A 16,504-nucleotide genomic window follows, 5' to 3' on the forward strand; every position below is an offset into this window, starting at 1 on the left:
TACAAGAACAACTCTTTTGGGTAAGTACTCTTATCGTCGTTGATTCACAGATGATTAAATGGAGGGTCTAAGAGGTTAAGTGACTTGCCCAAGGTCACAGAAGCACTAAGTGATAAGGTGAATTTTATAAGCCGGGTCAGGTAGAGAACAAAGGTGAGATTCTTACAACCGCCTGATTCAACATACGTGTGTGTGTGTGTGTGTGCTTGTGTGTGTATGTATGTACGTGTGTGTATGCTTGTGTGTTTGTGTGGGTGGGTGTATGTGTGGGTGTGTATTTGTTAACAAGAGAAGGACAGTTTTCCCAGGACAATAGTTTAACCCAATAAGAGGACCAAGCCTGCAAAAATCAATCCCAGAAAACAGAGCCAGAGATACATCCAGATGCCTCCTTGTTTCTGAAGGAGAACATTCCACGCCGAGCAGGCGGCCGACTGGTACCCAGCTCTGTCACTGCCAAGGCCAATATCACCCCCGATGGAGTCTCCAAACTTTCATCCTCAAAGCAGACACCGGTGCCTCACCTTCCTCACAAACTCGATTTGGTCAACAAACAAAAAATAAACTAGATTTTACTAATGCTATTCCTAATTATAAAGAGAATTCATCTTCATCACAGAAAGACGGAAAATATTCAAACACACAAAGAAATTTTAAACGCTCACAATTCCCACCACTGTTATTATTGTGTTACACATCCTGGGTTTTTTTTTCCTCTGAGCATGAATGAATGCTGTTGTATTTAATAAAACTGAGATGCTGGTGGGCATGCTTCTTGTAACCCGTTCTTTCACTCGCAATGGATCTTGACATTTTCAAATCGTCTTCACAAATGTGGTTTTTTGTTTTGTTTTGTTTTGTTTGCGGTACATGGGCCTCTCACTGTTGTGGCCTCTCCCGTTGCGGAGCACAGGCTCCAGACGCGCAGGCTCAGCAGCCATGGCTCACGGGCCCAGCCGCTCCACGGCATGTGGGATCTTCCTGGACCGGGGCACGAACCCGTGTCCCCTGCATCGGCAGGCGGACTCTCAACCACTGCGCCACCAGGGAAGCCCACAAATGTGGTTTTTAATGGCAAAGTGATATTACACTGTCTGGGCAGACATTAAATTATTTACCCCAACTCCATATTGTATAATAAGGCTGTCTCCAGTTTTGTATGATTAAGAAAGCATGATAAAAAAATCATGATGAACATCCCAGAAAATAAATATTTATGCACACCTCAGATTATGACCTTAGGACCAATTCCTTAAAGCAGAATAGTCCAATTAAATGATTGGCACCTTTTTAAGGCTTTTCATCTGTTTTGCTAAAGTCTCCTCCCAAAGAGTTTATCTATCTTCATTCCAGCCAGGAGTTTATGAAATTTCCTATTTCCGCATTAGCAACATGTATTATTCTTTTTTTTTGGCCATGGCAGGCAGCTTGTGGGATACTAGTTCCCCGACCAGGGATTGAACCTGGGCCCTCGGCAGGGAAAGCTCCATGTCCTAACCACTGGACCGCCAGGGAATTCCCTGTATTATTATTTCTTAAATATGGATTTGCTAAATCAATGAATAAAAAGTTTTACGTAACTTGCATTTCATGGATCAAAGTCTTTCTTTTTAAGTGTTTATTGAGCACGTACTGTGTTAGGTACTTAACTGGACATTTCCAGAGATATTCTCTCATTTAAACCTCATGACAGTCCTTTGAAGCAGGTAAAATAGCTCCTTTTAGTAACCAAGGAAGCTAAGGCTTGGACAAACTTAGGTTCCATGCTGAGCTCTGCCACACATCAGCTGTGTGATGTTATGGGTGTTCCCAACCTCTCTGAGCTCAAGAATACTAATGATCAGTGTCTCTGATGGCTCTGGTGATCCTCTGCCCCATAATTTTGAGTCCCGCACTTGAGTACTCAGTGTTGGGCAAGGCAGCCAGAAGAATGCTATAACACTCCTCTCCCAGGTATTATACAAAGAAGCCTACTGGCTCACAAATCCAGTCCGCCATATGCAGCAGTGGGAACAAACTGGGAAAGACCTCAACACCATTAGTAGGTCCTCAGCAAGTAAGGGTGTCTATCTGTCACACAGGCTGGAACTCCAACACATGCTTGTTGAACAAATGAATGAATGCAGACTCAGTGATTACTACCCATTCATGAATCTGTTTTCTCATTTCTCCATCACCATTTCTGCCTCGGCATCTTTGCACAAACTGTTCCCTCTGCCTGAGATGTTTCCCTCCCAACTTTTCACCTGGCTAATTCCTATTCATCACTCAGGACTCGGCTCCTCTAACCCAGGTTAGGACTCCATGTCTTATCTCTTTATGACATCATGAACGCTGCTTTCATAGTTCTCCCCGCCTCTGCAATCCTTTACTTACGCAGATGATTACCTAAGGGCTGTTTTTCTCAGTAAACCATAAGGTCCAGGAGGACACAACCTCTATCCCTGTGTCCTCAGTAATTATCACATGTCCAGTCCAGAGCAAACATCCACTAAACATATTATAGAAATACAGTAATTTGTGTTGTGTCTTTTGACATCGAAACGACGAGAAAACCACATGAATCTTTGGATATGACATCCTTAAACCTACCAGTTCCCTGAAAATCTCCTTTATTACCACTGTCTGGAGCACAAAGAGGTCAACCTGCATCTGTTATGGGAGGACAGTGTCCCTTTTTTGATTTATGAAATTTGCTGTGGACATGCTTTTTTTTTTTTTTTTTGCGGTACGCGGGCCTCTCACTGTTGTGGCCTCTCCCGTTGCGGAGCACAGGCTCCGGATGTGCAGGCTCAGCGGCCATGGCTCACGGGCCCAGCTGCTCCATGGCATGTGGGATCTTCCCGGACCGGGGCACGAACCCGCATCCCCTGCATCGGCAGGCGGACTCTCAACCACTGCGCCACCAGGGAAGCCCTGGACTTGCTTTTAATGATTTTTCCTATGGGGCAATTGTTTGAGTGCTGGGGATGGGGACATGAATTCCTTATTCTTACGACAGAAAGAGAAAGAGTAAGACTGCCTATCTTGTATAGTTGGTAAATTAGTTTAGAAGGTAATTTTTTCAAAGATTTTTTTTAACCCATCAAAGTATGTATCTGTTTAGACAGTCAGAACTTATCCAGTGAAACTTTCCTCATTCATTCTCTGTGGGGACAGGAAGGCCATTGACCTAGTTTCTCCATTGTACTTGAAAGAAGCTGAATTGTCATTTCTGTATAATTAATTCACACTTCCTGGGAGTTCTTTGCCTAGGAAAAGTCCAGAGGGACCTGATGAAGTGAACAATTTGGAATTAACAAGCCAGTTGTTCCTGTTTTAAGGGGATGTGACATATTCAATGGTTCTAGATCATTTGAAAGGTGTGGGAGCTGAAATTATAAAAATAGGAAAGAAACTGCAGCACTGATTTACTTATCAATTTGCTGCTCTGTTCTGCCCTCCACGTGTTAGATAGGACAAACTCACACAGCCTAAATTCGTGGGTTTTAAGTAAATATCCATTGAAGGTCTGTAAAGTTGCCTGTATCGGGACCTCCAAAACCCTTGCTGGCAGTAAATTAACTCAAAGAGGGAGATCCTTCAGAAAACCAAGGATTAGGTGTTATGTACAGTATGGCCGATATCATTTTTTGATCAGCTGGGATTCCTGATGATTTTTCCTTTCCGATGCCGACCCAAATTCAGTTAAAACAAATATCTCCATTCCAGAGACCTAAACCAGTGGTGAACACACTCAGCTCCATTACGCTCAAGTACAGGATTCCAAATACCCCTGAGAACAACCGGAGAGCGCAGTTTCCTCCACCACATTTCCTCTCAAATCAGTCCATCGAAAGAACAGGGGAGAAAAAATGGGTGTTCAAGTCCCTGTACTTTTTTAAGCACATGGCATTTATTAGGCTTTAACTGGCACACAAATATACGAAACGAGTACTTAATTCTCACCCGCCCCCCGCCTTAGCAACATAAAAAGACATCATCGCATAAAGACACTCACGTGACAAACAGACACACACTCTCACGTACTTGAACATACGCAGTCTCACGTATTACCCTGTTCTCTTTATTAGGGTCAGTTAAAAAAAACACAAAACAACACTTTTTTAATCAAGAAAGCAAAGCACATTTGAAAGGAAAAAAAAAAACAAAAACAACGCAAACTTGGTTTTGAGTATCCATAAAATTAAAAGCTTTGGGCCAGATCCCATGCTGGATTTCATTTCAGGTTATTACTTAATTAGACCTCCTATTTATAAATAAATAGTACCAGTAAACTATTACATCTGAAGAACCCTGCAATAACATTTTACTTACACACTTTTTTTCATTCTGTTTTCTGCCTTCAGTAACCACAGTTTGGGCCTGCATTTGGTGCTGGTGTGATGTCTTTGGAGAACGTTCCTCAGTGAGCACGTCTGGCTGCTTCTTTAGGATGGTGGCTTTTGCCTTTGTATCCAGATTGGGTCGTCAGTGATGGAGGTTTGGAAGCTGGGGGCTGGCTTTGTTTTTTTTAATCAGGACGAATATTTATTTTGGCTTTTTCACAACTCTTGTCAGCACAGAGCTTGCGCCTTGCTTATCACAGTTCTGCCCGCATGTAAACCGGGGCTTTTTAAGTTTTTCAAAGCAAGCTTTCCGGTCGGGAAGCTATAGGCCACGTTTTAGCGGGCGGGAAAAACACGGAGCCGGGAACACAGGGAGGGTCGAGTAAGATAGGATGCCAGATGGAGTCTGGTGTTACCCTGACTCCACTGGTTGGTAGCAGGCGAAACTGGACTTCGTGAGGATGGGGAAGGGAGGACAAAATCGGAGACACCACATGGCAGAGGTAGGTAATTTCTTAGTCAAGGCGGAGGGTTGCGGATTTAGGTTTGGGGGTGGAGGAGTATTTGAGGGCAACTGCACAAATACATATTTTGAAACATACTTGCCTCAGACCTCCCCCAAAATAAGGGACTGGGTCCCGTTAAGAAAATGGAAAGAAAAAAAATATATTATTATTTATTATATAACAACGTCAACATTAACACCAAGACAGGGAAGGACTCTAACTACGCATGAGGATCAAACACTCCAGGAGGCAGGACTTTCTGGAGACCAAAAGAAAAGAAATCAAGGAGGGCATCTGGAGGTGGTGTGAATGTGGCCGGTTGATGGGTGTGGTGGGGGGGAGGGGCGGGGGAGGCAAAGACTCATCTCCTCTTGGCGGTTTTTTAAGTCTTGAGACAAAACAAAGTCACATTTTTTGAATTGTGGTTTCAAGCGACTGATTACATCAGTGTTGGGGCAGGGTGGGGGGTTCTCAAGTGCAGACGTGAACATGGGGTGAAATGAGACATCTCGTCCTTGGGGTTCTCCCTGCGACTGTCCCTCTCCCTCTCTCCCCTCCCTCTGGAAATGGCAGTGAAGGAGTAGGCCTCGCCTTAGCTGCTGTCATTCCACTCTGGAACCATGCCGACTCCGTGCACGGCCGAGTGGTACTGATGCGGGGACAGGGTCCTTGGCACGCCGTGAGGGTACAGGAACTCTGACGCTTGAAGGCTGCCGGGGGACTGGAGGCCAGTCTGAGGCCCGCACTGCCTGACCACAGGCTGGTGGGCCATGGAGGTCTGGTGTTGGAACATTCCCTCTCCGAGCTGCGGGGAGCCATGGTTCGCCATGCCAGCCAGCCGGGGGACCAGGGGCCCCGAGGTGAAGTGAGCAGAGAAGTGCTGATAGGGTAGCCTGTCCATGGGCTGCACGGTGGTGACCGTGCAGCTGCTGTACGAGGACATGCTGGGCCAGGCGTTGCAGCTAATGTCCTCCAGGCTGGGCACGGGCTCGCTGGGCGGCACGGAGCTGGCATACATGCAGGCCTGCCGCTGGGCTGACTCTGTCCTATAGGAGGCACCCAGGCCCTGCTGCTGGGGGTAGCCGGAGCGGTAGAAAGGGTCCTCTTCACTGGGCGACGTCTCCATGTAGGGCTTCTTATAGGGATGGTCTGTGGTGGAACATTCTTCATCTGCTGAGACAGGAGGACAGACACCCGTGAGGCCAGATCAGCTACCCCATAGCTCAAGGCAGAGACAGCCATCTGGCCCAAGGACAGAAGAATTAAGTCCGGAAGATGGTTGGCTCCAACCTCCATTCTGATAAAAAGAGGGTGGACTGTCACGGCTAAGACTTTGGGCTACGGAGTTCTAAGCAAACAGTTTGACCTTTCCAAGCTCAGTTTCCTTTTTTTTTTTTTTAATAATTTTCACTATATTCCCTCAATAGAACATTAATGCAATCATTAGAAAAGATGCTTTGTATAGTTTCTAGTAAACTGGGGAAATTGAGCTCAGTTTCTTCATCTGTAAAATGGAAAGGGTCATGACAGCACCTCCTAGAAAGGGAAGTGTTGACAATGAAATGGGAACATATAGATTAAGTACTTAGTCCAGAGCTTGGTACAAGGGAACACTCAGTAAATAACAATTACTATCTTCCATCCTCCCCAGCATGTGAACTTCATGAAGGCAAGACATGGTCTGGATTACCCATCACTGTATTCCCAGAACCTGGGACGTACCTAGTGACAAAAATAATAACAACAGCATCAACAGTAACAGTAACAACACATACAGCATTTACTCTGCCTGGCACTCTTCTGAGTACTCTCCACGAGGTCACCCGTTTAATCTTCTCAACAACCCCATGAGGTGGGTTCTCTCAGTCTCCTCATTTTACAGATGAAAGGAGACACACAGAGGTCAGGAAACGTGCCCAAGGTCTTATATGGCTGATAAACAGTGGAGCTAAGATTAGAATCCTAGGAATCTCGTGACAAAATTCCTGTTCTTCCATGCCATGCTAGACAGAAAGACACGCAGCAAATACTTGTGCAATGGATGGAACAGTGGATGGAAAAGTGGATAAATGGACGGGAGCCCGAATGAATCCCCAAATCCTTTCCTGATGCCTTATGTGAACAAGGACCCAGTCATGATCTGTTGAGTTGGTACCAATTCATGTGTCACTGTTTCATCACTGAACAAGTCACTTCCCTTCTGTAAGCGCTAATTAATCCCTACTGGAGAGCAGTAGAGAGAGTTCTGTCTCTGAAAGAGGGTCTTCCTTAACCACTTTGGGGTCACTGACCCCTCTGGGGACTAACAAAAGAGCTGGGCTCTTTTCTGTCCCAGAAAAATAAACTGAAACACGAAGTTTTGAGAACTGTATGTATAGACCAAAGTGATGCACACAACTTCAGGGGCTCAAGGACTCCCTAAAATGCAGACCTCAGGTTAAGAAACTTAGACATGCGTGAGTCTGAATCCAGCTCTTGTACTTAATGTCGGTGTGACACTAGCAAGGCATCTGCCATCTCTGAGACTCATTTTTATCACCTTTGAATCAGAGTTAGCAATACTTACCTCACTGGGCAGCTAAGGAATAAAATCGAGCATGTAAATCTCCTGATACCCATCACCAAGGGCAGCTCTTGTTACCAGGGTAACACCACCTGTGTCATGGCAGACCTCGTCTGTAATAACACACCTCCAGGTGTTTCCTTCAAGGGAAGCAATGCTTGGGAGTTTCTACCAAGATGTAAACCTCATACAGATTCATTCCTTGGCTGGAATTTTACTCCCCAAACTGGAGATTTTTCTTTCCTCGCTTCCAATCTCTTCCTAATGAATAACGTTAAGAAATATGCCTGGTTGGGCTTCCCTGGTGGCGCAGTGGTTGAGAGTCCGCCTGCCAATGCAGGGGACACGGGTTCGAGCCCTGGTCCGGGAAGATCCCACATGCCACAGAGCAACTAAGCCTGTGCGCCACAACTACTGAGCCTGCGCTCTAGAGCCCGCGAGCCACAACTACTGAAGCCCACGTGCCTAGAGCCCGTGCTCCACACCAAGAGAAGCCACCGCAATGAGCAGCCCGCACACCGCAACGAAGAGTAGCCCCCGCTTGCCGCAACTAGAGAAAGCTCGTGTGCAGCAACGAAGACCCAACGCAGCCTAAAATAAATAAATTTATTTAAAAAAAAAAAAAGAAAAGAAATAGGCCTGAGTTTGGCAAGTATAAAGAAAAATGAAACACTGGGACACTCCCACAACTGTCACCACTGTGATGGTTGATGGCATGTGGGCAGGACGCAGGACTAAGTAAGGAAAGAAAGAAGAGCCATGATTTATTAAGCACCTACTAAGTGACCTGACTCTAATCTCCTAGAGTCGTTCCTCAAGGCGGCTGCTCTCGTTCTCATCTCTTAGAGGCAAAAACTGAAGCTCAGAGAAGTGACTTGCTCAAGGCCACGAAGCTGGGAAGGAGCAGAGGCTGGAATCAAAGCTGGGTCTGCTTCACCTTGCCGACCACAACTTGCCTCCAAGCTCTCTCGATTTCTACTACGCAACGCCACTCACTCAAGTCATCCAACAGATACTGACTGAGCCGTTACCGAGTGCCAGGTGCTAGTCAACTGGTAGCTGTGGTCCTGCTCCGCACACATCCTTGGCCCCTCTCCATCCTCCCCTGCACGAGGGCAGGACCTGTAAGGGCAGGAGGCTGACACTGTGTGAAGAGCAGGTGCTCCTTGGATGTAAAGCTCCAAGTCAGTCATTCTCCCCACAGGAAGTCCTACGGCTTCACCCTGGACTATAAACCAACAGGTGTGGGTTCCACCAAACCCCTCTACTCGCATCATTCTCCAAGTGATACCCCCAGGTAAGTCAAAAATCTCCCCAAATAACACATATCTACACAAAGGTTGTACCCACCTAACAGCAAGCAAACTTATTTTTAACTAGACTCTTTCTGTGACACATCTGGGACCCGTAGGATGCCCAAACATCGGTCTAAAAAAAAAGTGAAAAATGCAGTCCTCACTCTTCCAGGTGTTCTAGCTACATGGTGCCAACCATCCAGATGTTTGAAGACATTCAGATGAGCAAGCGTCCACGTTTTTTCACTTTTCAACCGGGCGTTTTGAGGGCGTCTTAAAGACACTGCTTCTCTTGACTTATTTCTTTGTTTGTCCTGGCCACCTCCTCCCTTGATCCCTTCCCTCTATTCTTCCTTCCACCCACCCCCTAAGGTCCATAAATCTGAATGTTTCCATTGTTGCTGGAATCATAACCTTTGGGTTTTCCATTTAACCAGGGCGTTCCCCTCTTCAATAATAGAAAGTACAGCTGCAGGGTACCCTGGCAAGAGGAAAAAAAAAAAACAAGGCAAACTAACCATTCCCGAGTTTCTGATCCCCTTCCAGACTGGTTACAAGTAAAGAAGGAAGAATAATATGAAAAAGGCCAGAGCACATTTTGGAAAATCGTAAAATTACACATTCCAATCCTTAATACCCCAAAGATCTGATGCAGAGTCCTAAGAAAAACTCAATGCTGGCTTATTGATGGAAACAGGACGTGAGCATTCTCCAGTGCCTCTTGGTTCTCATCTCACTGTAAAGAAATTCCAAAGCCAGGATCCAAATTTCACGTCGATCGTGATAAATGCTTGGGATGTAATCTCTGTGTTTATTTTCGTGACGGTTTGGTTTCTATCTTTTTATTGGGAGCCTGATAACTGATCAACAGCAAAGACCTCTGTCCCAGACGAGTCCTGTTTCTCTTCCACGGTTGGGGAATGGGCTGTAGTCAAGGGTCAAGTCCTCAATCAGATGAGTCCACGGCTTGGTTTCAGAAAGTTGCGTAAGGGTGGTCAATTATACTGATATAATGTCCCGAGCCCAGAGGAGTCTCTTGGACAATAGTAAACCTCTTCGTGATTCTGACCACGGATCACCACACGGCAGTGTGAAAAACCCTGGTGCCTTGCGTGTTTCTGGATGTTGTCGATTCTGGATAAAGTGACTTTAATGATGAATCCAGAACACAGATCTTAGGGCACAGTTACGTCTCTGACTCACTGGCTACGTGACCTTGGGCGAACCATTGGACCATTCCAGTCTCAGTTCTTGTTTGTACGTGGGGATAATACCTACATTTCATGTAGGAATTGAGATAATAACAGTGCAGTCTAGTTTCTATCTTCCTCGTACCTAAAGTAAGTATTCAAATCTTATCTGCCCAAGTAATGTGGGTCGACTCTGTTTTCCCCCTTGGAAGATCGGACAGATGGCTCTGTGAAGGTCATCCAATACTTGAAGGTGTTCGGGTGGCTTCCAGAGCTAGAAAACTCACAGAGCTGCTTGCAAATCACTGATGCCATTGAGTAAATATTGTCACCATTCCCAAATGGGTCATTTCCCTTGCTGCTGGAGTTCATTCAGGTGAAAGACCGTGGTGGAGTCTTCACAGACAGACCCTGGAGGTAGAGCAGTGAGCAGCCACTCCTCAGCTGAGTGACCTTCAGCAAGTCAGAAGTAGGACTCTAATTCAGGCCTCTGGACTCCTCAAACAGTGCTCCTTCGGCTAGATGGCCCCAACCTTTCAGCCTTCATGCAACCCACTGTGTTCAGAGAGTATGACAAGGTGGTAACCTTGACACTTAAGGATGGATGGATGGATTTGTGTGTGCGTTTGTCCCCACGCTGTTAGCTCTTAACTTTAAAGTGCAAAGAACTAGGATGGTATTGTGGGCAGATCCTAGATTGGGAATCAAAAGACTCCAGTTCAGATCTCAGCCACTATCTGAAGCCATGAAATGTACTGACTTGCTTACTCTCTGTCTCCCACAGCGAGAATACAAGTTTCCTGGGATCAGGGACCTTTTCCATCGTGCTCTCCCCTTGTCTTCAGCACACAGCACAGTGCCCAGTACAACGTAAGTGTACTGTTAATATCTACTTGATGAACGCATCCCGGATCGGCCACTCACCAGCCACATAACCTTGGGAATCCAAGCTCTTAGTCCTCTATTTTCCCCCCTGCAAAATGGGGATGGGAGGGCATCTCCCACGGCTCAAAGACTGCAGTGAAGATCCAGTAAAGAAAAGGAGGTAGAATCGCTCTACAAACTACGGAGACTGAGAAGATGCAAAGCCCTTTACTCTCTCCGATTCCCTCTCCGTACCAGCGCAGAAAATGGCTTTGCTGAAATCTTTATTTGGGTTGCCTTTGGTTTCTAACTGTGGGGAGGGTAGTCAGGGTGGGAGGGGGAAAGAAAGACAGACAAGTGCTCTCCCAGGCCCTGGGGTCCTGGATTTGATTGAGTGGCATTGATAAAAGACCTTCCCAGCTTTTTTGGCTCCAACCATCGAGAGAGATAGTTTGGAGACAGCCGGGTCCAAACACAAGGGGCCCTCTGGCCGGCCTGGCCCTTTGACATTTCATTGGGGCTGCCTCCTGGGCTGGTTGGAAAGGAGACAGACAATGAGGGGAAGTCAGATAGTGGGGCAGTCAGGGGCCGGGTCGGGGGAAGCCACCCATGGAGTTATCACTTAACGGGAGTCCCAAACTGGAAGGAAACCTCGGCTGATTCCTTATCACTTTACAATGGAGGTTGATGATGAATTGCTTTTTGTCGTCTCCGAGGCAGGCAGGCAGGACAGACCGAGCTTGGCTGGAATGTTCTCTGTCTCTGGGAGCTCCCTTTTGGGGGGTGGAGGGAGGTGAGAAGGGCAGAGGTTTCTGCAGAGGTGAAAAGAGCCTGGCACCCCGAGTGCACAGACCTCAGTATGTATGAATTTGGGGCGGAGCGGCTCACTAGCTGGGTGACTCTGGGCAAGTTTCTCAATCTCTCTGAGCCCCAGTGTACGCGTCCGTGAACGAGGGGCAATTCTTCACCCTGTTATCTTCAACCAGTCACGAGGTCCTGACTCTCCCGACATCGCCAGCTCTTCTCCACACACCCCGGCCTGAGCCACCATCATCTCACACCTCAGAGCCTGCAACAGCCTCTGAACGGGGCCCTGGCATCAGTTCTATCACAGCAAAGTGACCGCCTCAAAGCACAACCTGAATCCCGCCACTCAGGGGTTCAGACCCCTCCAATGGCCGCCCATCGGTGTTAGGCTAAAATCCGAATCCCCCAAAATGGCTCACAAGGGCTGGCGTCGTGCTAGCCCCTGCCTTACTTGGCAACCTCCCCTCCCGTCACTTTCCCCTGCTCTGCGCTCCAGCCACCCTGGCCTCCCATCCACTGCCCCAGTGGGAGCGGGCTCCCCATCTTCCGAGGGGCTGCACGCGTGCTCTTCTCAACGCCTGGACACCCATTCGGCACCCCAATCTCCTATCCAACTCCCACTCTCCGCAGACCTCAGCTGAAATTCTCCCCTGATGCCCTAGCCTAGTCCAATCGATACCCCACTCGGCATTTTGTTAACACTTTCCGTATCTCCGTTATAGCATTCGAGCATTCGATCGCCACTGTCATCAAACAAATCTATAATAAGTCATTGAATGTGTGAGCTGCCTGCAACCGTGTGAGTTTCCCAAGGGCAGGGCTAGCTCACGTTCAATAGAGGACTTACAGGTACCAGGCTCTCTTTTAGGTGCTCTACCTGGATCATCTCATTTCATCTGCTAACGATCCTGCGGGGTAGGTGCTACCGTCATCCCCATTCTGCAGAAAAGGTAGTTGAGAAAGCTGAGAAGCAACTGACCCACGGTCACACTGCTGCGAAGTGTCAGCCGCTGGAACATACGGCAACGGACCAGCCACTGACTCTAGCTTCCCCAGGGGCCGCCTCAAGTGGATCCCAAGTTCACTCGAGGATCCCGCACAACACCCCCACGCAAACCAAGTCCTCACATCACCCAAAGAGGGTCCGTCAGGCTTGCGTTCAAAGCCTCCACCCTGCATCCTCCAGGAGTGCGTTTACAAGGATGCTGCTGTAAATGCTGAACTCAAAACAGCGCCCTGATTCTTTGTAACTTCCTTCTCTTCTGCTGGTCTGGCATTAATTTAATCGAAAGAACTCTTTAATTCAAACCTGGTGAGCTCTTAATCAGCGTGTTCGACCCAGCCTCAAGAGCAGATCTCTGGTGGACGATGAAATTTGGAGACCGTAGCCCATAAGCAAAGGTAATGGAGGCAGATAGGGCGGTGGTTCAGGGCCCAGGCAGAGTCTGCAGACCAGGCTTGGGTTCAAATGCTGCCTTCAAGAACCATGAGCTCACAATTTTCCCTCTGTGGGCCTCAGTTTCCCCGTTTGTAAAGTGGGTTAATAAGAGTACCTACTTAATAACGTTCTTGAAAAGGCTGTGGTCTGGAACCTAGGCAGGGCACCCTTAAATATAATATAAAACAGAATCTCTGTGCAGGGACCTGTGTTTCATGGGACATTCTTAACCCCTGCTTGTGCCTGAAGAGGCATGTTTGCAGGCATCTGGTCTCCAGCCCATCTGGCAGCGGTCGTGCTGGGAGTTGGGCCAGGGGGCCTGATGGGGTGATATTGCGCAGGACTTCCAGATCCAAGGAGCTTGGATGGGCTTCAGGTAAGTCTGGGAAGCTCAGTCTCACCCAAGTCAGCTCCCCAGCCCCAGGCTTGGAGCCATGATAGCTCTTCCCTCTTTCAAAACGTGATTTCGGTAAATGTCAAATCACCAAACCGTGATCCTTTCCTGACGTCACCCCCGTTCCAGAGAAAGCTGCAAAAGCATCCTTTTCTATTGGTTCTGGTTAGTGAGTTGTTGGGTTTTGTTTGTTTGTTTTTTTAAAGAAAACCCATGGGGGACTGCCCTGGCGGTCCGGTTGTTAAGACTCCGTGCTTCCACTGCAGGGGGTGCGGGTTCGATCCCTGGCTGGGGAAGTAAGGTCCCACATGCCATGAGCACAGCCCAAAAAAAAAGAGAAAAAAAAAAAGGGGTCCAGGCACCAGGCACTGGGCTTTGACAGGCGTCGTGTTGGCTGCTAGGGCTGTGAGGCCCAACAGGGCCACTCTAAAGATGGAGCCGTGAGCCTGCTGGAGCGAAACAGGGCCGGTTTATTAAGTCAACCCTGTGCTGAACACAGGACAAGCATGATTTCATGTCATCTTCACACCGAGTCTATGAGACAGGTCCAATCACGGGCCCGAACCTATAGATGACTTTTAGTGATGTTTAGAGTAACTTTTAGTGATGTTTGCTAAGTAACTCGCACCTAATCATAAACATTTGAAAATGGCAAAGGTAGGATTCATCTTGCTTTTCTGACTCTGAAGACCACAGGCATAAGCACGAGGCTACATGGCCCCCTCCCCTTATGTCTGTTATCCCAGACCTTCACCTAGATAAGCAGCCTTCTCTTCACTTCCTCCCAGGACTCACTTTCTGGAGGGATACCTGCCACTTATTCCTTCATAGCTGTCACCCAGCTTACCAAGTACCAACTGCTCTAGGGAACTTAGCATCACTTACAAAGGGAGAAAGTGACACACAGCAGGGCTAGGACGCCTGCCTGAGGTCACACAGGAAGCTGGGGGCAGAGCTGAGACTCAAATCTGTTTCTCTGGTCCCGCTGCCCGCATCAACGCCTTCAATTCTGCCTCGAAAAACTGTCAGAAATTTCGATTCTGCCTCGAAAAACTGTCAGAAATTTCCTTCCTTAACCTCCACTCTGGACTCAGATAACTTAGGGAAAAAAATCATCCATTTCTCATTTAGCAAAGGAAACGAGGTTGTGTCTCAGACCGCAGCCTAGTAGATTTAAAGAGGGGATGCACAGGAGAGAAAAATCTATTGTGATTTTGTTCTCTCCCTCCCTGCCTTTTTCGGTATTGATTTGATCTGGAAAGGAAAGAAGAGCTCAGAATCCACTTGGGAGAAACCCTGCACGTGAACTAAAGGGCACATCCAATTCCAAGGAGGTTCCCTGGAAGCACACTCCCTGACGACTAGTGGCAACATAAACTCAGCTTTATCCTTTTGGGGCAATACTTCCTCTTCAGCTTCTAAAAAGAATGAGGCCACTCTAAGTTCACGAAAAGGTATCTACGATGCATTCTAAAGTTTAAAAAAATGCAAATTGCAAAACAGATGCAGTATGATATCAACTGTTAAAACTAAAAGCAAAACTCTTTGTATTTGTGGGTGTGTGCAAGTGTAAATAAATAAATGGGTCTGAACATTTCAAATAAGTTTTCCCCAAGGAAGCGGGGGGACGCATCAAAGGAATCTTTAGCTTTACTTGAATGGTTTGAATTTCTTGCAATCTCTTTGTAGTTTTGTATTGCTTACATTTTAAAAATAAATACACGTAGTTATGTGTACTTATTTTTTCAAGGAAAAGAAGGAAGAAGTACAGACAGTGGCCAGGACGGCAGGGCTGTCACACTCACCTTTCCTCTTGGTGCAGTGGTAAATCTGGCCATGCTCCTGGGGCAGCGGGTACGGGTTGGGTGGGGGTAGGAGGTCCTGGGAGGGGCCAGACACACCATTCTCACACTGGTACTGGGATCCCAAGTTGGACGAGGCGGAGAGAGCTCGAGGCTCACTGCTGAAAGGACTGTGGTTGGAGGCCACTTTCTGTCTCACTGTGCTCCTGGGAACCACGGGATATTCTTTACTGAAAGAGAGAAGATGTGAAGTATCACTGATCAGTGGCCTGATAGAGATCCTCCCACTGGCCGAACCACAGGGTCAAAGACTCTACCAGAAAACTCACAGAATAAGAAACAAAGGGATCTTTGATGAATGAATAATCCAGTTATACTCAAGTGCATCCAATGCATCCTATCCTATACATATATATTTAGTCACCACTTTTCATGTCTTATACATTAGGCGAGTAGATTTATGAATAGTTCTATACATATGCAGAAAGATAAATGAGCACCCCCAGTTGAGACCCCTCTCAACAATCAATAAACACACATGGCAGTTGAAATATTTCAACCTATTCTAGACGTCTTTGAATTCCCTAATTCAAAAGCTAAAGAGCTGAGAGCTCACTGAGACTTAACTTCTGGGTCTCCATCTTTAAAATGGGGCTGTGGCCTTTGCCCAACATTAGTAAAGAATGGTAGCTGACCACCTGGGGTGGCCACGTAAGAACCTAGGTGACCCTAATCTGAATAGTTTGCTCCTCGTGCCTTAGACTTTCCTTTTGAGTTGCCGTACTTGTCGCCAATGACATAGCACTTAACTTCTCCGTGCCTTGTTTTTCCCATCTGTAAAAAAGGGATAATGAAAAACCCCAGGTTCAAAGGGTTATTGAGAGAGGAAATTAGTTAATACACGTGAGAGGCTTAAAACAGTGTTTGGCACAACAGATGGTAGCCATCGGCAGGACTGTCACAGTTTTGGAGGCAGAGTAGAGGGAGAGAGAGAGGGGGAAGGAAAAGGAGAAGAAAAAGGAGGACAAAGGAGATAGAGAAAAGAGCATGGAGACTAAGACCAGGCAGATCCAAATTCAGGTCCCACCTCCACCACTCACAGGCTTCTGGGCCACAACCTTTCTGAGCCTCAGTTTATGACGCCATAGGTACAGCCTCCTCCAAAGTGCTCAAAATCTGGTCCCTCACACTCATAGGATCCGTCCTCCACATTCCCTTCCCTTCAGCTTTCAGACCATTTTTTTCCACATAAGAGTTTGGGAAATTCAACAGAAACCTCTCCTGGAAAGGAAGAAAGAGGTGCTGAGCATCACAAGA

At 47.2% G+C, this 16,504-nt stretch overlaps 1 protein-coding gene across 1 annotated transcript in view; it reads right to left on the minus strand.

Annotated features, from left to right (window-relative positions):
- Positions 1-5,426: 5,426 nt before the first annotated feature.
- TBX5 (T-box transcription factor 5) overlaps positions 5,427-16,504 on the minus strand; it is a 44,171-nt gene continuing 33,093 nt past the window's right edge. The window contains exons 8-9 of the mRNA XM_030860938.3: positions 15,191-15,417; positions 5,427-6,004 (exon numbers count right to left, since the gene is read on the minus strand). Coding sequence (XP_030716798.1) covers positions 5,427-6,004; positions 15,191-15,417 — 805 coding nt within the window. The remainder of the gene's footprint in view (positions 6,005-15,190; positions 15,418-16,504) is intronic.

Source organism: Globicephala melas, chromosome 13 (genome assembly GCF_963455315.2).
Source record: "Globicephala melas chromosome 13, mGloMel1.2, whole genome shotgun sequence".
Lineage (NCBI taxonomy): Eukaryota > Metazoa > Chordata > Mammalia > Artiodactyla > Delphinidae > Globicephala > Globicephala melas.